The 21,082-nt window shown below is 43.8% G+C and overlaps 2 protein-coding genes across 2 annotated transcripts in view; one reads left to right on the top strand and one right to left on the bottom strand.

Moving 5' to 3' along the window:
* The window catches only part of LOC131134922 (short transient receptor potential channel 4-like), a 100,095-nt gene that overhangs the window by 6,093 nt on the left and 72,920 nt on the right, over window positions 1-21,082 (bottom strand). The window contains exon 4 of the mRNA XM_058080627.1: window positions 1,082-1,467. Coding sequence (XP_057936610.1) covers window positions 1,082-1,467 — 386 coding nt within the window. The remainder of the gene's footprint in view (window positions 1-1,081; window positions 1,468-21,082) is intronic.
* The window catches only part of frem2b (FRAS1 related extracellular matrix 2b), a 69,952-nt gene continuing 63,208 nt past the window's right edge, over window positions 14,339-21,082 (top strand). Inside the window, exon 1 of the mRNA XM_058080626.1 lies at window positions 14,339-19,532. Within this exon, the coding sequence (XP_057936609.1) occupies window positions 14,480-19,532 (5,053 nt within the window). The 5' untranslated portion in view covers window positions 14,339-14,479. The remainder of the gene's footprint in view (window positions 19,533-21,082) is intronic.

The raw sequence follows: 21,082 nt of genomic DNA, 5'->3' as shown, positions 1-21,082 counted from the left end.
CTCCTGTTATGTCGTCTTACATTCTGGCAGACGAGGTGTGTTTGAGGTGTGTTAAGAAACAGAGTTAGAATGCTATCTACTGTACAATGTTGTAATGACAAGCTACAGTTCCATTATAATTTGTTTTTGAACGAGGGTGAACTGGTAGAGCCAAATTTATTTGTGGCGGTCCAAATTTATTTGTGGCGTGCCGCCACAAATTAATTAATTACTGGGAAACACTGAATATGGTAGGGAAAGCTCTCATCTGCGTGACCGTACTACTGTGTGGTCAAGAGGCGCATTCTTTTTAAGAGAGAGTGACGTAAAGACATGTCCTAACAGTCAGCGAATCACTTTTAACTAATCCCTGAATGTAGCAGAATTGCTTAAATTAACTTAATCTCTATCCACGGCATTGTTTTTAATAATCAAAAACATCTAAAACCGTAATTTGACTCCCACATGAGGTTTGAAAGCCCCTCATTTTCATGTCTCTTGTCTTTAACCGTCTTGTAAAACAGCAGGCTTGCAGCGAATGACTCGTCGTTCATCTAGCCTCATTAAATGTTCCCCCTGAGTGAAAACAATACTCTTTTTCGCAGTCCCATCACATGCAGTCCTGGCAGCTGGAAGATTCCTAGAGAAATCAAAGCAGAAGCTGAGTGGCTAAGAAAGAGCTTTAAAGTATATCTGTGCATTCCAAAATGTACGGCAAAGTGACTGATGCTTTTTTTTGTCATAGAGATCCTGGGTCACACTTTTCATGTTGTGATAGCGTCCACATTCATGTGCAGTGATTGTACAAGCTTGGTTGCACACCAGCTAATGTTTTTTACAATATCCAATATCTAACTAAATGCTCCAATTAACAACCCTATCCAATAATTGTCAAGTCTTTTGTAGTCACTGGGCACACAATCTATAAAGGCAAAAAACTGCCAGGGTCTCTTGTATTTGGCTGTAGGCAAACTCTGAATGCAGTTTTGAGCTGCATGAGTGGTCAGCATCCAACTACTACGATTACAACATTGTCGCTGCTGTGTTGCGCAATATACTTGTTAATTAATGAGCAAGTCGTCATATGCATGTCACTGCCTACCTGTTTCTCACCACTGGGCTTCTTGTGGTTGAGCAGCAGCTCCACGGCGCCCACCACCTCTTTGCGGATAGCATGCAGCAGGGCGTCGCCCACGTGCACGTTGTAGCTGAGCAACAGCTCCACAATCTCCAGGTTTTCGTTTTCAATGGCAATTAGCAGGGCCGTGCGTCCCAGTGAGTCCACACAGTCGATGTTGATGCGGAAGTAGATCTCGGCCTCATCCAGGGCCTCCTTCACGGTGGCATAGTCCCCTTTCTCCACCGCCCCTAGGTAGGCCCTCTCCAGGGCGGAGAGCTCAGCCTCCGCCCGTACAATGTGGAGGGGGATGCGGTCACTGTACGAGCAGTTGTCTGTTTTCTTATAGTACAGCTGGGACATTGCTGCATCTAATTAGAAAGAGGTAATGGCTGTCACGGTACATGTATTTGTAGTCAGATTTTTATGTATTCTTCCCTTTCTGAAAACAGAAGTACATTCTGAACAGCGATTATGGTGCACCATTACACTCCTATTACAGACGATATTTCATGTAGATTTATTTTTGATGATTTATAATCTCTATCTGACCTGTTATCCTAAACAGTATACGGTAAGAAAATGAATAAAGTCTAAATACCGGGGATGTGAGAAAGTCAGTGTTTTGCAAGTCTCAAGTCAGTTTTCAAGTCAAGTCGAGGAAATCAAGTCCAAGTCTCAAGTCAAGTCAAGCCTCAAGTTAGGTTTGAAATGTTGACGTCCTTACAAGTCATAAGCACCGTTTACCAAATAATTCTCCATTCATTCATTCATTTTCTATTGCTTTTCCTCACGAGGGTCGCGGGGGTGCTGGAGCCTATCCCAGCTGTCTTCGGGCGAGAGGCGGGGTACACCCTGGACTGGTCGCCAGCCAATCACAGGGCACATATAGACAAACAACCATTCACACTCACATTCATACCTATGGACAATTTGGAGTCGCCAATTAACCTAGCATGTTTTTGGAATGTGGGAGGAAACCGGAGTACCCGGAGAAAACCCACGCATGCACGGGGAGAACATGCAAACTCCACACAGAGAGATGGCCGAGGGTGGAATCGAACTCTGGTCCTCCTAGCTGTGAGGTCTGCGCGCTAACCACTCGACCGCCGTGCCGCCCAATTCTCCATTAAACTCTTATTAAATCTGAATTAATCTGATGAATTAATTTCAAATTATTTTATTATTTTTTTTAAATAAAATAAGACCTGTGTGACAAGACTAGGCAAGTCACAGAGTAAGAGTGCTGACATCGTATTCAGGATTTAATAAGTGCACAGAAATGTAATCCACACTGTTGCTGGACATGACATAATAACTTGAATAAATTGAATGGGGACACATTTCACTCAACACTCTCACTGAAAATCTCAAGTATTTTCAAGTCATCAGACTAAAGTTCGAGACACATCCTGAGTCACTGTACAAGTCCAAGCCAGGTTCAAGTATTTGATGATAAGTGGAATCCCCGCCTCTGGTAAGTACTTACTTTTTAACATGCTATATCCAGCATAGCTATACTCCAAATACTCTTAAAGGTCACTTATGTATTTATTTTGCTTAAGCCTCACAGTGATAAATCCATAAAATGGAATGTTAATTCCAAGTTTTTCATCAGCAGCCAGCACAAGAATAAGACATTTTGTCTGTCATAGCCACTTTCTTTTCTTATTTTGTTTTTGATGTTACCAATATTGTACTTGTGGGGTGTGCAAACAGTGCTCTATCTGGCTCTCTATAAGAGCTAAAATTTACAGGAAAAAAAAACAGTGTAAAACAAATAAACCAAAATTTTACCGTCTCAATGTTGTTCTGCAGTTGACTTAATCCTCTCCCAATGGAGAATCAGAAGAAGATGCCACACAGGGGAAAAATACTCCTCCGCCTCACAAAACACAGCAAGTCAATGACATGTCATGCACTCAGCTTCCCGCCTCTCCTCTTCCTCCTCTGAGGAGTCTATGGACACACATCCTGTCAACACACCCAACCCACTGACTTTCATGGTTTTATTTATTTATTTTATTTGCTCTACCCCCCCACCCCCTCCAGGGTTGCAAAGTGTGTGATTAAAAAAAAGAAAAAAGTAGGTTGTTGTGATCTTTGAGGAAGTGCTGTTTCTCACTGACAGGACATGCAGTCATCATTATCCTCACTGCTGCTGTTATCACTCATGCAGCACTTTCACAACACTGGTGTTGGTGTTTTAGGATGCATTCACACTTGTCATGTTTGGTTAAAAAAATTTGTGGTGTGTTTGCCCTGTGTAGGTGGTTTGTTTGGTCATGTATGAACATGATCATCTGAACCCTATTGTACACCAAACAAGACCAGAGATGAGTCTGGGTCTGCTTGCGAGTGAAGCCATGCGATACGGTGCACTTGAGCTCAAACTAAAATGCTTTAAAGCAAGGAGCTAGGTGATAGTTAAAAATCACTGTGTGTATCACTCGTGTATTGATGAAATAAACTTGTATTGTCATTTGATATTCATGTGGTGTCTAATGTCACCATTGTTATCAAAGGCATGAATGTCAAACTTTTCATTTGCCACTGTTTTTATAAACTTGAAATTACAGTACAGTTACAGTATCTTTTTACATGTTTTTTTATGACGTGGCAGTGATTGAACGCTGCAGTGAATTATTTGGAGTGCACCTCATTGTTAAATTTTGACTCCCTTGTCAGGTTTTCAGTGTCATACGTAAGAGACCCCACCCTCGGCCAGTGTGGAGTTTGTGCGTGCATGCGTGGGTTTTCTCTGGGTACTCTGGTTTCCTCCCACATTCCAAAAACATGCTAGGTTAATTGGCGACTCCAAATTGTCCATAGGTATGAATGTGAGTGTGAATGGTTGTTTGAACCCCGCCTCTCGCCCGAAGACAGCTGGGATAGGCTCCAGCACCCCCTGCGACCATCGTGAGGATAAGCAGTAGAATGAATGAATGAATAAGTAAGAGACAATATGTCTCTTTTCTCTGCTGTCTGTGTGTGTGACAACTGCACTCTTGGAAAGTATATTCTATGGGGTGTCACAAGATCTCGTTTAAAACATGACAGTATTTTTTTGTACAGAGAAAAGTCTCACAAGGCCAAGATAGCCAGAAGCCAGTCAGACTGTGAAGTATGGCAGCACTTCTATGAATGATAATACATGTAATATGGAAATGACAGTTTGCGAGGCAGGAATGGTAGCACATATTAAGTGCTTCACATATACAATAAACAATTCAACCTATCTCTATGTTCCCAACATCAGTGTCAGTGTTTTTGTCTTTCGAGTGGAACAGCTGCCACCGTGTTAATGTCCATGCACTGTATTGTACTAAGTCTGCATTTGATCAAAGTTACTTAGGATTTGTCAGATCATAACACATAGATTTTCGGACTTCTGCAATCTTAAACCTTAATCACAGAGCGGTTCTATTGATGCTTGTTAAATTTGGCTGTACATCAACTTTACAAGCGCCAAAGCACTGAATTTAGTTACTAATGCTCCAAGTTAGTAGCAGAAATGGAAGTCAGGTGTATCATGACAATGTATCGGAAAACTGGGTGTCGTGCTTCATTAAGTGGTGTTTATAGTTACACACATTTTGCCTGCACATTGTTCCACAATTCGGCATGGCAATATGTATCATTTAGACAGCATGCCTGAAAATTGTGAAGACTACTTTGCACACTAGTTTTGCTTTAGCAGCTCTTCAGCATTCACAGGTAATGACTATTGGCATTGCTTCATTAGGTATTCATTAGGTACAGTCGCACAATTCCAAAAATTAAAAAATCTGCCTTTACAAATACAATTATGGTTTGACTGACACTGCGAGAAAAATATTCATTTAATGTTTATTATTTTGGCTGTAGCTGTAGCTGCAAAACTGCACTGTAGGAGCGGTGACATGCCGTAATGAAACATATTGTAGTAGAAATAAATTGTGCCGAAGTGACCTTGCTGTCCACTAGAGGGCAGACAATTTTTTTTAATTTGTGGCAGAGATTATTTTTATTTAGGGCCACTAGACATTTAAGTGTCTGCATGACTTATGGCAGCAGATGTAATTGGGAGCTGGGGACGTCTTTCTGTCCCTAGGGAGGAAAACATTCCCAGAGTAGAGCGTCCTTTCTTACTTAGGTGTCTAGAGAAGCACAAAACTTGAGACAGAAGGCTGCAAAATGTGGGTCAAAAAATTGGTTTATGTTTACAAGTTGACAGCAAGTTGTTTACTGCTTTAACTTTTCTCATTCTGGGGTGTGTAGGTATAATAAATACCGTTAATCTCAGCTTCAGTTTACCAGCCAGCTACTGAACAAGAAGCACCTTCATTCAGTATTGATGAAGTATTGTTTTTCCCCTCACTAAAAATCCAAGCGGGCTGCACGGCGGTCTTGTGGTTAGTGCGCGGCCCTCACAGGTTGGAGACCAGGGTTCAATTCCACCCTCGGCCATCTGTGTGGAGTTTGCATGTTCTCCCAATGCATGTGTGGGTTTTCCCCTGGGTACTCCGGTTTCCTCCCACATTCCAAAAACATGCTAGGTTAATTGGCCACTCCAAATTGTCATTCATACTCCAATAGGTATGAATGTGAGTGTGCATGGTTGTTTGTCTATATGTGCCCTGTGATTGGCTGGCGACCAGTCCAGAGTGTACCCCGCCTCTTGCCCAAAGGCAGCTGGGATAGGCTCCAGCACCCCCGCAACCCTTGTGAGGATAAACGGTAGAAAATGAATGAATGAATAAAAATCCAAGCAAAGTTTACCTAATTCATGCTGACAATAAAGCAAACGTATGTATTTTTATTAGGCTCCAGCCTCCTCTCGTCTTGTCCATTAGATGCCGAGCACATCTGTGATGTTTTGACCTCGCTCGCTAAAAAGAAATCTTGATGCAATAGTCCGAAACTCAAACATCATTAGATGAACATGAAGCTAATTAGGACTGCCTGCCAGGCCTCCGACAGCCCTTGACTGACATGGTGACGCAACCTGAACAGACCTGCACATCACATACTGTAGATTTGATGGGAACCGTTACTATACCGGTTTCAGAGTCTTGGAGGCATATGAGCAACTCCTTAGCATTTTTTTTTTCCATATGATATTGTAATGACGGGAGTTTTCTGTATGGTTCTTAGGTGTAATTCAGGCGTTGATATATAGGGGGCAGTAGCGTATGCCTACTCGATGGAGCAAGCCCAAGCACAACCCTGCTCCAAACGTAGAAAAAAGAAAATTCATTCATTCATTCATTTTCTGCCGCTTATCCTCATGAGGGTCGCGGGGGTGCTGGAGCCTATCCCAGCTGTCTTTGGGCGAGAGGTGGGGTACACCCTGGACTGGTCACCAGCCAATCACAGGGCACATATAGACAAACAATCATTCACACTCACTTTCATACCTATGGACAATTTGGAGTCAACAATTAACCTAGCATGTTTTTGGAATGTGGGAGGAACCCGGAGAACCCGGAGTACCCGGAGAAAACCCCACACATGCACGGGGAGAACATGCAAACTCCACACAGAGATGGCCAAGGGTGGGATTGAACTCAGGTCTCCTAGCTGTAAGATCTGTGCGCTAACCACTAGACCGCCATGCAGCCCAAGAAAAGAAAATTATATGCTAAAAATATATGGAAACCCACTTGCACTCTGTTTATGTACTCGACACAGCTCATAATATGCCTCACTAATCTGCATGATCTCGACCTGGCTGTATGCACACCCTACTAAATCTAGTCTGATGTTGACCAGACTGGATCTGCTCCTATAGACAAGCTTCAGTACAGTGTGAAAACACAGCGTGTTACTTTTCTACACAGGTATGTTCGTCTCTAGCGCCTAGCGCTCTCCTCTGAGGTACAATGCAGTGCTTGGGGTTAGAGGTTCTGTTTGTGACTGCTATTTGCAGGTTCAGCAACACTCCCATCACCTGACAAGAATGAGCAAGAGTTTGTCAGTTGGTGCACTGGTTCCCATTAAAGCTGTCAGACGTGTGTGTGTGTTTTAGGTTTGTGTTTGTGTGTGTGTTGCTGACAGTGTTTTTCTGTGTGGCAGGCTACAGGAGACATGGGCTGATAAATCAAGCTGAAAGCCCATAACTAAAGCTCACATCTATCAGGAAGCATATATTACAACAGTTAGCAGATGACAGATGACTCTGAGGGGCAGATTAAGTCCATTACAGCACGGCGGGGTCACTGTGTAGAAATATTTGAAATATTCCTCTGCCTCCTTTTCCCACTGTTGGCCATAGCAGGCCCTTAAACCTATCCACTGAATGGGATTATCATTTTATTTAGGTTTTTATTAAAAGGTTAGATAATAACAGTGACAACCGTTTGTGTTTCTTCAAGAAGCCTCTGATCCCGGCGACGTGGGGACACGGACAAGAGAAAAGGTAATGCTGATGTTATCAAGTATGTTTCCAAATTTGGTAACTTGTATCGGTATTGTTGGAATTTGACCTCCTGTTCTTAGGTCAGTGATTCCTGTGGGTGTCGTGTTGGAGGCAAGAGATGACAACGAACTTGTCAGTTATATGGTTTACTCTCAGACCAGTCAGATTACACGGAGCTCCGGGCTCATAAGTCTTCCCCTAACACCTGCAGAGACGTAGGCTTTACTTTACAGGTCAGAACAAATGAGTGCAGCTAACTGTCCCTGCCCGGCTTTTATTATGCTAAGAAATGTCGGTAGATCTCTGGCGTAACACAGGTGGCCCCCCTCCTCTCCTCGGCTGACGTCTTCTCACCAACGCAGGGCGGGCGGGGTGGAGCGGTGGAGCCAACCATTATCGACAGGCCGCGGCTGCCGACGTCATGTTCTCCCGTTATCTGTAGTTTGTCAAAATTGTGGATGTGTCCTGTGATTTGCCCAAGGCTGCTTGGTTCTACTTGATTAAATGTAGCGCATAGTTATATGAGTGAGACACAAAAAATAGGAGACAAACACACATGAGACACAAACATGTAATTGTCAATGCTGTTGTGTCATCTGCAATTAGTACTAACTTTAAAGTCCTTTGTGGACTTACCCATCCATTTTCTATACCGCTTACCCTCATTCCTCAGGGATATGCTGGAGCCTATCCCAGTTGACTTTGGATGAGAGGTGGGGGTCACCCTGGACTGGTCACCAGCCCATCACAATGCACATACAAACAAACAATCATTCACACTCACATTCATACCTATAGACAATTTGGAGTTGCCAATTAACCCAGCATGTTTTTGGAATGTTGGAGGAAACCGGAGTACCCGGAAAAACCCGCACACGCATGGGGAGTACATGCAAACTCCACACAGTGATGCCCAAGAAGAGAATTGAACCCATGCTAACTAGTTAGCATTTGTATGTAAGTTAAATATATAGACCTGTAAGCTAGACCGACAGTGGTGTCAAAATTGTGTGTATTCATTGTTTGTCATTTTAATGCCACACAATTACTTCCAGTCAGCATAAGCAAGTTGGACCAGCAGGGATGAGCATCATGTCAAGTGGCTGGCACCTTTAACAGCTCACCAGAAGGAAATCCTCACTGGCTCCTTTGGCAGCAAAATGTTTAACTTTGACCTGCAGGTGATCACTCCTCCACAGGGAGCACAGGAATTTCAGGTTTTAATAACATACAAACGTCCCAAGTCAGAAGCACGGATGAATGCCTTACCATTGGTTTACCTCGTCTTTAATTATTAACATACTTTCTGGCCAAAAAAAAATGGTCATACACACCACATTTGCTGTGGTGTGGTTTACACAAACGCCTGCAATGTCACAACATTTATTTCTATCCAGAGTTGCCTTAATTTTTGACCGATATCTTGTATTGATAAGTTATTTATATATTTCAAGAAAAAAAAAACATTTCAGTTTTGTGATGTAGGTGAAAAAGTGTATTATTAGTCAGAACTTTGCTCTTCTTTTTTCCTATTTTTGTTGTTTGTTTGTTTTTTCCAAATATTTCAACATTCTTCTTAGATAACCTTTGTAAATTTTCTTTGTAATATTATGACTTTATTGCCATAATATTATAACATTTTTAAATGTAACTTTTCGGTCATCATATTCTGTCAAATATTTTTGCTGTAGGGTTATTTTTTTGTTTTCTTGTTAACTTCTATTTTTAGAATGTGCCATGGGCCACGAATGGCCCCCGGGCAGCACTCTAGACACCTCTGAGGTTGGGTCATATAACTTGTTGGCAGCTGAAACTATAGACACATACCTATTTACTTGGGTAAATGCAGGTGGTGACCTATTTTTGGCCTTGCAATGCATATTTTAAGGCAGTTCCAGGCTGTTTCAATTTGGTCACCAGTAGTATTTTCTGCAAAGCTATTTGTTAGGTGAATGGTGCGAATAAACCTAATTTGACTTGTTTGCTAAGCAGTATGATCGCTCCTACCATCCTTCATGGTCTCTGGCTCTAGCCATGCAGGCCTACCCGAGGGATTTGAGTAAAGAATATGATTCAACCTGACCACTTCCTCTGCCTATTTAGTTCTGTTGCATCCCAAGAGTAAATGAAAATTGGCAAAGATTGACTCGGCTGCCGGCTGGCTCTGCGTTGCGTACGCTTCCAGTAGTTGCACTTTTTTTTTTCTCATAGCGCGAGAGCATCTCTGAGGCAATGGTGCCAATATTTCCAGCGAGAAGTAGCAAAGAGGAATTGTACCTGACAGAAACCTGATGAACTGGAATTGCTATCATGATGATGTCAGCATGCATGGCTGATGCCGGACTGTATGGGGAACAGAAATAGAACGGTGGAGAGTAAAGAATCAGTGCCAATGTCAGTAAGATTCAATCAATTAAAACCAATTTCCTGATTCATACATTCCTCAGGAAAATTAAAAACATGACTGGACACATTAAACCTGCTTACAAACCAAGAACAAGCTAGAATGGAATTCAGCAAAGCGCTAACCTCCACCAAGGCTCTGACCGTTAACATGCTCACATTTATCCAGATCCTCAACAAAAATGTATGGGCTCATCTTCTGTGTGAATGTGCTTTATTTTTAATTGGGCTAAAATTCATCCCAAACCAAAGAAAACATATTTTGTCATTTATGTTCATGCAGTATGTGAGTGTGAATGGTTGTTTGTCTATATGTGCCCTGTGATTGGCTGGCGACCAGTCCAGGGTGTACCCCGCCTCTCGCCCGAAGACAGCTGGGATAGGCTCCAGCACCCCCCGAGACCCTCGTGAGGAAAAAGCGGTAGAAAATGAATGAATGAATGAATGTTCATGCAGTCATTGAGAATTTAAGTCATTTTTCATAACCCAACAAACAAGGAAGTAAGACAAATGAAGTCATACTGTTGAGGTGACTGATGTAGGCACTCGTCAGTATTTCCAGTGAGGGTTTGTTTGTGAGGTGTAAGTAGAAAAATGAAGCAAGGAAGTGGCTAACGGGAACTGACACCCAAATAATACTGGTGTTACCGTAGTTCATCCATCTCTTGCTGACCACACACTGTCTGTACAGCAGCACCTCATTATCCAGCTATCGGATCGGCGGGCTCAGAGCGCCTTACATGATGTATATCTCTGTTAACACACTTCTAATAACAGCCTAGTTACTGACAGTGGGGAATGCAGTAAGAGTACGTCCTGCCCGTGAGTGCACGCCGATGACAAGGCCTGACATTCTGATGTAAGCGGGTTGGAGGGGGGAATAGAAGCTCAGAATCAGTAAGAAAACATGGCATTTTTAGATTATGGATGCAGGTAGAACAAATCTTATCTGCCGTTTCACTTGCAGGTAGAATCGTACCTGGCTGTCAGCAGAGGCAACACAGGCAAAACAAACCAGCGGCCACAAAAAAAGTCAATCTTTGAAGCAAACTGCTTTTAGATGTGTTGTTATTGGATTTAAAGCAGAATAAGCAATGTTGTTACTCCGGTGAAAGGGCAGCATTTGAACCCTCAGCTCCTGGAAATCACATCAGAAGCAAGCAACCGGTCTCTTCAGCGCCTTTACAAAGCTGACACTTTGATGCTATGACTATTTACATGACTTTGAGATAAAGCTGATATGACAGAATAGCATAAAACCTCCCTTTGCCTCAACCCTGAAGCCTGAAGGTTTGGGATATGATCCTCTTCCCTCTCTGCGGGCGTTGCTGTCAGAAAGTTTTATTTGGACGCTTTTTCAATTTTCTCTTATAGCTGGAAACTGTCGAGGCCTGAGGGGCTTTGCTTTGCGGTTTACTCGGCTATACTTATAATTGGACTCTGCCAACAATGTCCACTGCTCATTTCTACAGATGCCAAACTTTGACATGGCTTTTATTTTCTTTGGCCAATCAATTATCCAGTAGTTGTGTTCTTTTTTTTTGTTTCATGATTTTTCTTCCCTTTGCATTGCACTTGCACTTGTATATGTATATGTATATGTATATGTATATGTATATGTATAAATATTAGGGATGTTCCGATGCTACCGATCCCGATAATCCATGAGTAAACTCAATGGATACCAATACAGATCACATAGATGCAGTGTAAATGTTTAAATGTACTACTGGCTATAGTAGGGGTCACCAAGGTTTTTACTTGTGACAGCTACTTTTACAAAATGAAAATGGCCAAGATCTACTCATTTTTGTAATATTTATTTTCATAGCTTATTTCAAGCCAAACAACGCCAATATGCTTGTTTGACCCTTTTATACTTTCATTCATTCATTTTCTACCACTTTTTTCCTCACGAGGGTTGCGGGGGTGCTGGAGCCTATCCCAGCTGTCTTTGGGCGAGAGGCGGGATACACCCTGGACTGGTGGCCAGCCAATCACAGGGCACATATAGACAAACAACCATTCACACTCACATTCATACCTATGGACAATTTGGAGTGGCCAATTAACCTAGCATGTTTTTGGAATGTGGGAGGAAACCGGAGTACCCGGAGAAAAGCCACGCATGCACGGGGAGAACATGCAAACTCCACACAGAGATGGCCGAGGGTGGAATTGAACCCTGGTCTCCTAGCTGTGAGGTCTGCGCGCTAACCACTCACCACCGCCCAATTCTCCATTAAACTCTTATTAAATCTAACAAATACGATGAATTAATTTCAAATTATTTTATTACTTTTTTAAATAAAATAAGACCTGTGTGACAAGACTACGCGCTAACCACTAGACCGCCGTGCCGCCCTCCTTTTATACTTCACAATGCATTTATTTCTCTAGTCTTCTCACATTATTGACTGAAAAACTGAATGAAAAGCAGGTTTATCCACCACTGCTAGACCCCTCCAGCTGCATCTGCTACCTTCTGAAGCACAGATGCAGCCGACTCCCTCTTCTGTACCTGGAGAGCGGACATAATACCAGTGTGATATCAGTCCTATATCAGGCTGATGTCGATATCGTCCTTTTTCCACTGATATCAGCCGATACTGATCGGTGCATCCCTACTATGTATACATACATATATATATACATATACATATATATACATACATATAGTAAATGTGGCATGATAATGTATGTAAGTAAGTCAAGCGCTCTCCAAAGGTCCCAGATTTGTGGAGATGCTTATTTACTGACATCTTTACTTTGTCAACTGGGGAGCCATACTCACTTTCAATGTTTTTCAATTTTTAAAATAAAGTATACTTTATTTTCCAAGCTGTTGACGGTCCTAAAACAGCCTGTTCAGGCAGCAACCTGTTAATCTACAGCCTGTTAAAGTATCAGAGTAGAGAGGATTTCAGTAATTATATGCAATCTGCTGGTTGCAGTCAAGTTGAGTAAAAATGGGCATATTTATGTATGACATTAGTATTTTATTTAAGTTCAAATTGATCCCACCGAAGATATTTCTCTTTAACGGCTGTGTCAGTGGCTGCCCATTTAGGCAGACAACCGTTAGGACTGAATTAAACGCGCCTTCTGCTGTCAACTACAGCCACTGTCACCTCCTGTAATATAAAAATAAAATATAATCCTGGCCACAGTGAGTAAAATGAAATGAATGATTTATCTTTTACATGAGGATATATTGACTACGCAACGTCACAGGTCCAAAAATGGTCATACTTCCTTGGCATGCCCGTTGCCGCTGTGCATTTCAACAATGTACAACTGACATGAAAAGCATCTAAATGGGGTCAAAGGTGACTCTCAACGGCTGAGGTCAAATTCTAGGAGGTACTGGAGGGGATGAAACACAATGACATGAGGAGTGAGTGTGTTCATTAACAGGGACAGTTGAGCAGACAAAATGTACACGGACGACAAAATGTACACCGACAGCTGCGAGTCTTACAATGTATCTATGGACCTCCATCCCTCTTTGGGTGCACAAACAACCAAGAAGAGCACTACTCTATTTTTAAACACCCTGTCATCCTCCCTCATTCATGTTCATCACCAAAAGTAAGAGCAGTAATACTTCAAACCTGCTTTTGATCAAACCTCCCTCACTCTCACGTGCCCTGCTGCTTGCTGTGCTCTTAATCATCCCTTTCCATATGAGCGCTACAGAGTGGCTGCGATTGGATCATGACTGGGCTTGACGCATGTCTGGATAACGTATCTATGAAAGTATGTATCAGACATCCCCAGGCATTGTCACTCAATGGTCACTTCATATTTCAGTTCCTTATTACAGACATCTTTGCACCTCTGAAATGACAACCACAAAAAAAATCAGCAACATTGGCATTTGTGCAAAGGACATATTTTATAGTAAGGTCTCAGGCGAGATGTAACTCATTTGTAAGATGTAAAGATGTAACTTGTTAATTATTGTGGTCATTATACTTGTTTCTAAAATGTTGGTTATAGAAAGTGGGACACATTTATAGAGTAGGACTTAAACTATGCACATGTACCAAATATTGTGTCCAGTTTTGTTTTTGTGTTGTATTTATTGTGTGTTATGCATTTATTATGTGCTTTGCTTTATATTAGGACAATGCAAACCGTATTCGATGCAATAATGAAATGCTGATCTTCGCCACTAGAGGGAGACCAAGTTTTTTTCCTTGCGGCTCATCAGTCCAACCAGTACCCATCCTTGCATTATTTGTCGTCAATCCGAGGTATAATGCTCATTCCGGGAAAGCAAATGTAAACATTATTGTGCAACTACTGTGCAAATATCACTATATTTTAATATAGGCTTCAATCGCATCTCGCTGAACTTAAACGTGCTTGCAGGAGCCGCCGACCAATGGGCTCGCGAGGGGGGTGTGGCCCAGATGTACTCTTCTATTCAAGACAGAGCAGGAGTCTGAAGTTTCGCTCATCATTGTGCGGCCGCTGCAGGAGAATGGTGCAGCTCTATGCCGATGGGTGTGCGTCGCTGTCCAACTCTGCAACTTTGACACCTGAAAATAGTTGATTTGTGCGCATGTGTGTCTATGTGTGTACGCTCGAAGTTAAACAGCGTCTCTTCTACATCCCAAATGGCTTGGCTCTCTCCTCCGCGCACGTCTGGGGCCGCTTTTTTTGCCCTGGCGCTCATCTTGACAACAAGTGATGCGCAGTTTTTCGACCACCATCACGGACTATCTTACGCCCTGAGGTCCGAGCTGTCAGAGGATACAGTGCTGGTGGCCAACAATGGCATCCGGGTGCCTTTTGGAAGATCTGCCTTCATAGATCCCATCAATGACCTGGTCATTCAAGTTCAACCGGGTGATAGGTGCGCCATCACAGTCCTGGATAATGACCCTTTATCCCAGAGGCCAGGAACTTTAACCCCCAAAAAGTTTCCTTGTGAATTTGGACCTAATGATGTGAAGTATTCCCACTTTGGCTCCAGAAGTCCAGCGAGGGACAGAGTGAAACTGCAGCTCAGGTATGACACCCAAACGGACACTATTATCATCCCTTTCATGATGGAGGTGGAGGTCATTTTCACTCAGCTGGAGGTGCTCACCAGAAATATGCCACTCACAGTAGAGAAGCTGCAAGGCACAAGCAATCCCATCGACAGACGGGTTCTAGAATTTACATTTGACAGACAGACACAGCAGTGCAAAATTGCCTCCATGTCCCGTGGTGGCGTGCTGCCCAGGTATGGAGCCCTGGTGGACGAGAGCAGCCTGGGAACTGGACTGGTGGACTGTGATGAATTTCTAAAGCTGAACGTCCGGTATGAGCACACGTTTGCATTGAAGTCACCAAACAGAGATTACGTTCCCATGGTGGTGGAGCTGCATGACAAGGAGGGCAACTTGCTCAAGCAGGAGTTTTTCCAAATCTTGGTGAGGATAAAAGAAGGTGAGGAGAACACACCGCCCAAGCCCAGCTTTGTGGCCATGATGATGATGGAAGTGGACCAGTTTGTAATGACCGCCTTAACCATGGACATGCTGGCAGCAGAGGACACCGAGACTAATCCTGATGAATTAATTTTCAACATCACGTCCCCGCTTCACTATGATGAAGGCTACATAGTCAGCACAGATGACAGGAATTTACCAATAACTGCCTTTTACCAAGGAGACATCAAAGACTTTAAAATCGCCTACAAACCCCCTGCTGTTGACTCAGACAGTGAGCGGATTTTTCAAATTGAGTTTGAGGTTGTGGACACAGAAGGGGCTGTGTCGGACCCTTTTGCTTTCATGATTGTCGTTAAGCCCATGAATACTTTGGCTCCCGTGGTGACCAAAAATACTGGCCAGCTGCTGTATGAGGGCCAATCTAGGCCTCTCTCCAGTTCGCAAAATCTAGAAATCAGCGACGAGGACAATTTAGACAAAGTCCAAATAAGTGTGATTGATGGCCTGAAGCACGGGGACTTAACCATGCTTGGATCCGGGAGGAAGTTTTTCACGGCATCCGACCTCACCGATGGACGAGTTGTTTACCAGCACGACGGCAGCGACACTTATAGTGACAACATCATTTTTCGGATGACGGATGGCTCACATGAGGTGGAGTTCCTCTTTCCCATCACGGTGGTGCCAACTGATGACGAGCCTCCGATAGTGAATGCTAACACAGGCTTGGTCCTGTTCAAAAATCAAATGATGCCAATCTCTTCTCTCATGCTCAGCGCAGCAGATATTGACTCGGAGGATTCTACCATCAAATTCACAATTGAGCCTCCCTTTTCCAACATCGGGCAGGTGCTGCTGCGCCAAGCCGAGGCCCCGGAGGACCCATCCACATGGAAGTTCAACACACAGGATGAACTGTACGAAAAAGCTGTGACCGAGTGGCTGCAGCAGGACATCACTGACGGCAAACTCTTTTACAAGCATGTTGGGTCCCACAGCACTAGCACCGTCATGGATCAGTTCAAGTTTCAAGTCCAAGATGACAACGACCCTCCCAACCAATCAGAAGAGAGCTCATTTATTATCAAAATCCTCCCCATCGATGACCTCCCCCCTGAGCTGCACCCAGACGCCACGTTGCAAATGACTGTTCACGAATATCAGCTCACTCACTTCCGAAAGAAATTTCTGCGCTACACTGATCTGGACTCTGAGGATCGGGATCTTAAATACACCATCACTCAGCCTCCCACTGACACAGATGAAAATAGTCCTGTTGTCCTGGGGGTTCTGGTTCTGACTGAAAACCCAAATGTCGAAATCAGAACTTTCACTCAGGCTCAGATTAATCATCACAAAGTAGCCTATAAACCTCCTGATCTGGAGCTAGGAATCACCACTCATGTTGTGCAGTTCAAATTCACAGTGGAAGATTTGTCTGGAAATAGCGTGGATGGAGTTTTTAGCGTACTTCTAAAACCAGTGGACAACAAGCCGCCTCAGATCACCAACTCTGGTTTTACTGTGTTTGAACGGGGTGCACATACCATCACAAGTGCTGAGCTGTACACCTTTGACTCAGACACAGACAGCAAGCTGATCTCATTTACTGTTTCTCAGCCACCCCTGCATGGACACATCCAGTTCATGTTCACACCCATGATAAAAGGGGACACTTTTAGCCTGGAGGACATTGACAGGCAGCAGATTTCCTACACACACAACGGAGATGAATCAACAGTAGATTCAATACAAATAGATGTTACCGACGGCCTCCACGTAGTCCCAATTAATGTCAAGATTAATGTGAAGCCGATTGATGACGAGACCCCCACCATCAGTCTCCCTGTGGGCACAATTGGCTCCTTTATTGACGTGTTGGAGAATGGAGCAACTGAAATAACCAGTCATGTCATTCAAGGAAAAGATGAGGACACAGATGACCTGCGTTTGACCTTTATAGTGGAGGACCCTCCGTCATTAGGTGAGATTCTGGTCAGAGGGGTCCCGTCGGCCATGTTCACCCAAGCTGATATTATCAACGGCCATGTGGTGTATGCGCACACCAGCGGGGAGTTGGGTTTTACCACCAAAGAAGACATTTTTAATCTCACACTCACGGACATGTCTGACGAGTGGACCGTGGGAGGCAATAAGATCACTGGTGTCAGAGTGCATGCAACTATTCTACCGCTGGACAGTCAGGCACCACAGGTCTTTGTGGGCTCACTATTTTCAGTCATTGAGGGCGAGAAGAACGTCATCCAGACTCATCATATAAGCGCTGACGACGTTGACACCCTCATCGAGGACCTGCTTTGCACCATCATTGTGCAGCCAACTTCAGGCTACGTGGAAAATATATCCCCAGCACCAGGCTCAGAGAAATCCAGGTCCGGGATGGCTGTTAGCGCCTTCACCATCAAGGACATTCACCAGAATCACATCTACTATGTTCAAAGCATCCACAAAGGGGTGGAGCCTGTGGAGGACAGGTTTACTTTCAGATGCTCTGATGGCATAAATTTCTCAGAGAGGCACTTTTTCCCCATCTCCATAATCCCCTCAAACGACGAAAAGCCTGAGATTTACATGAGAGAATTTGTTGTCATGGAAGGCATGAACATTGTCATCGACACACCTATTTTGAACGGAGCCGATGAAGACGTCCCCACTGATCAGCTCACTTTCATCATCACCACACCCCCAAGACATGGATTTATTTTCAATCAGCTCACCACAGGCACCGTCCCCGTCTCCAACTTCACCTTGGATCAGATCAGCGAGGCCTCCAGCATAGTGTACGAGCATGACGACTCCGAGACTACTGAGGACAGCTTTGACATCCTCATCACAGACGGAAAGTTCAGCGTTCAGAGGACGGCCATTGTCATGATTATTCCAGTGGATGACGAAACACCAAGAATGGCAATCAATGACGGTCTAGAAATTGAAGTGGGAGACGTGAAAGTCATCAACAACAACATTTTGAGAGCAACTGATCTCGACTCTGAGGACAGCACACTGACTTACGTTGTTCGCTACGGGCCCAGTCAGGGGTACTTGCAGAAAACAATGCCAAATGGGATGCTGCAGAACATATCAGTGGGGATGAATTTCACACAGAACGAGCTGGACCAAGGGTTAATCATCTATGTCCATAACGGGCAAGAAGGCATTCGTGATCTCATCAAGTTTGATGTCACAGATGGCTTCAACCCTTTGATTGATAGGTACTTTTACGTCACAGTGGGAGGCATTGACATGGTCTATCCATATGTAGTCAGCAAAGGTGTCTCCCTGAAAGAGGGTGGCAGGGTGACCCTCACAACTGACCTCCTCAGTACCAGTGACCATAACAGCCCGGATGAGCACTTAGCGTTCACTATCACCCGAGCACCGGTGAGAGGCCACCTGGAGTGCACAGACACACCCGGAATGCCCATCTCGTCTTTCACTCAGCTCCAGCTGGCCGGAAACAAAATCTACTACATCCACACTGCTGACGACGAGGTCAAAATGGACAGCTTCGAGTTTGAGGTGACAGATGGGTACAACCCCGTGTTCCGCACATTCCGCATATCCATTACCGATGTGGACAACAAGAAGCCTGTGGTGACAGTGCATGGTCTGGTAGTTGCGGAGGGCGAGAACAAGCTCATCACGCCTTTTGAGCTGACGGCAGAGGACAGAGACACCGCCGCCCACCTCTTGAAGTTCACCATCACCCAAATCCCCATCCACGGTCGCCTGCTCTTTAACAACAGCCGGCCTGTAATGTCCTTCACCAAACAGAACCTGAACGAGAACATGATCAGCTACAAGCATGATGGCACAGAGAACGCTGAGGACAGCTTTTCCTTCACGGTCACAGACGGCACCCACACTGACTTCTATGTCTTCCCTGACACTGTATTTGAGACCCGAAAACCCCAAGTCATGAAGATCAGCATTATTCCTTTGGATAATGGAGTCCCACAAATGGTGGTGAATAAAGGTGCTCCGACGCTGCGGGTTCTCGAGGGTGGCCACCTGGGCTTTGTGATCACCAGCAAATCCCTGAAAGCAGAAGACCGGGACAGCACGCAGGATACTGTGATGTTTAGAATTACTGGAACACCACAGCATGGCTACCTGATACACCTGGGCAAAGGAAATGCCACCATCAACACTTTCACACAAGGTAAGAGTTGCTTTAAATGTCTGTCACATTCCTTACCGTTCAGGGTCTTACCAATACAGCATAATCATGTTTCGGTACAAATGTTTTAAGGTCACAGTTCAATTTAACCGCTTAACCTTTGTGTAAACAGCTTTAATGATTTTTAAATTGAAACAAATTAAGTGCTATTAGGTAATTCTCTACTTATACAATTCTCAAATAAATTAATACAAAGGCAATAGAAAACAATATGTAATAGTCTGCAAGGTTTCTTTCTAGAAAGTGCAAAGATTTGGACAAGTGCAACGGTTCCAAAATGGGAGACTAACAACATATTTTCAACCTCTGGCTTCTCCTTGGCACTATCGCTGGCCATGACGCTAGCCCAGGGGTCGGGAACCTTTTTGGCTACGAGAGCCATGAAGGCCAGATATTTTAAAATGTGTATCTGTGAGAGCCATATACATTTTTTTAAACATTGAATGCAATAAAATGTGTGCATTTTTATGTAAGACCAACAGTTTTAGATATATTGGGCTCTAATTACGTAGACCAGGCACACTACCTCACGCCAATGGGGTGTGGCCAGCACACTTTTGTGAGCAGCGCAGTGTCTAATAATAAATCTAATACTTGTTGCCATTAATGCAACTTCTGCTGCTGCATAGTTTTGCACCGTACTCAGTATATTTCATTCTTTTGGCCATCTTTGCCAGAAGGCTTGGTTCTGCAGCTTTAGTTAGGTGACTATTTGACTAAAGGAGAAAAGTTTATATTTACATGTTGACATCTCAATGACCAAGGTAGACTACCGCATTACCCAGTAATAATCGAGTTTTGGTGTTTGACCTGGAAAATATCATCAGGAAAGATAGATATGGTCGGCCGTATTGCAGTAGAAAATAGATGGACGGATTAAAATGCATAAGAAAGTTGTTGATTTTGAATATTATTTTTAATAGTCATTTCTGTGATGGTTTACTTTAAAATGTTAGCAAAAATACATTTTTATTGGGGTAAGAAATGCTTGAGAGCCAGATACAGTCATCAAAAGAGCTCTACCTGGCTCCCGAGCCATAGGTTCCCTACCTCTGCGCTAGCCAAAGGCACCTGGCCCTCTCTTAATGTGCACCCTGTGGGAACTCCAACCAAATGTTCCGTACCGTAAAATCTGATTACAGATATCCCCAAACTCACACTGGATCCGTTGTGGCCGCCAAAAGCATTCCGTACGATTGATATGCCTGTTGTAGGCTCACGCCAGCTCAGTGTGGTACAGCTCCACCTATTGTTTACAAGAACTTCCTGAGATAAGTTCCAACTTCCAAAGATAGTTATCACGTGAACATGTACTCTCGCGAGCGCAGTTTCCAAAGTCAGTGTTAGGGGCGCTTTGTGGCAAGGCAGATTGGATCAGGACCGCAGCCTCGACGGATCAAGTGTGAGCCACCTGGGGTATGTGTATCGTTACCTCCCTACTTACTAAAGTTGTCATTTTCTCTGCTTCCCTATTCTTCCTTGGTGGCCTTCTTTACACTCAAAAGATCCGTTTATTAAGAGAGATGAAATAT

The sequence above is a fragment of the Doryrhamphus excisus genome, chromosome 8, assembly GCF_030265055.1.
Source record: "Doryrhamphus excisus isolate RoL2022-K1 chromosome 8, RoL_Dexc_1.0, whole genome shotgun sequence".
Classification (NCBI taxonomy): domain Eukaryota; kingdom Metazoa; phylum Chordata; class Actinopteri; order Syngnathiformes; family Syngnathidae; genus Doryrhamphus; species Doryrhamphus excisus.
The sequence above is the reverse complement of the archived record's forward strand: the minus strand, read 5'-3'. Positions and strand labels throughout refer to the sequence as shown.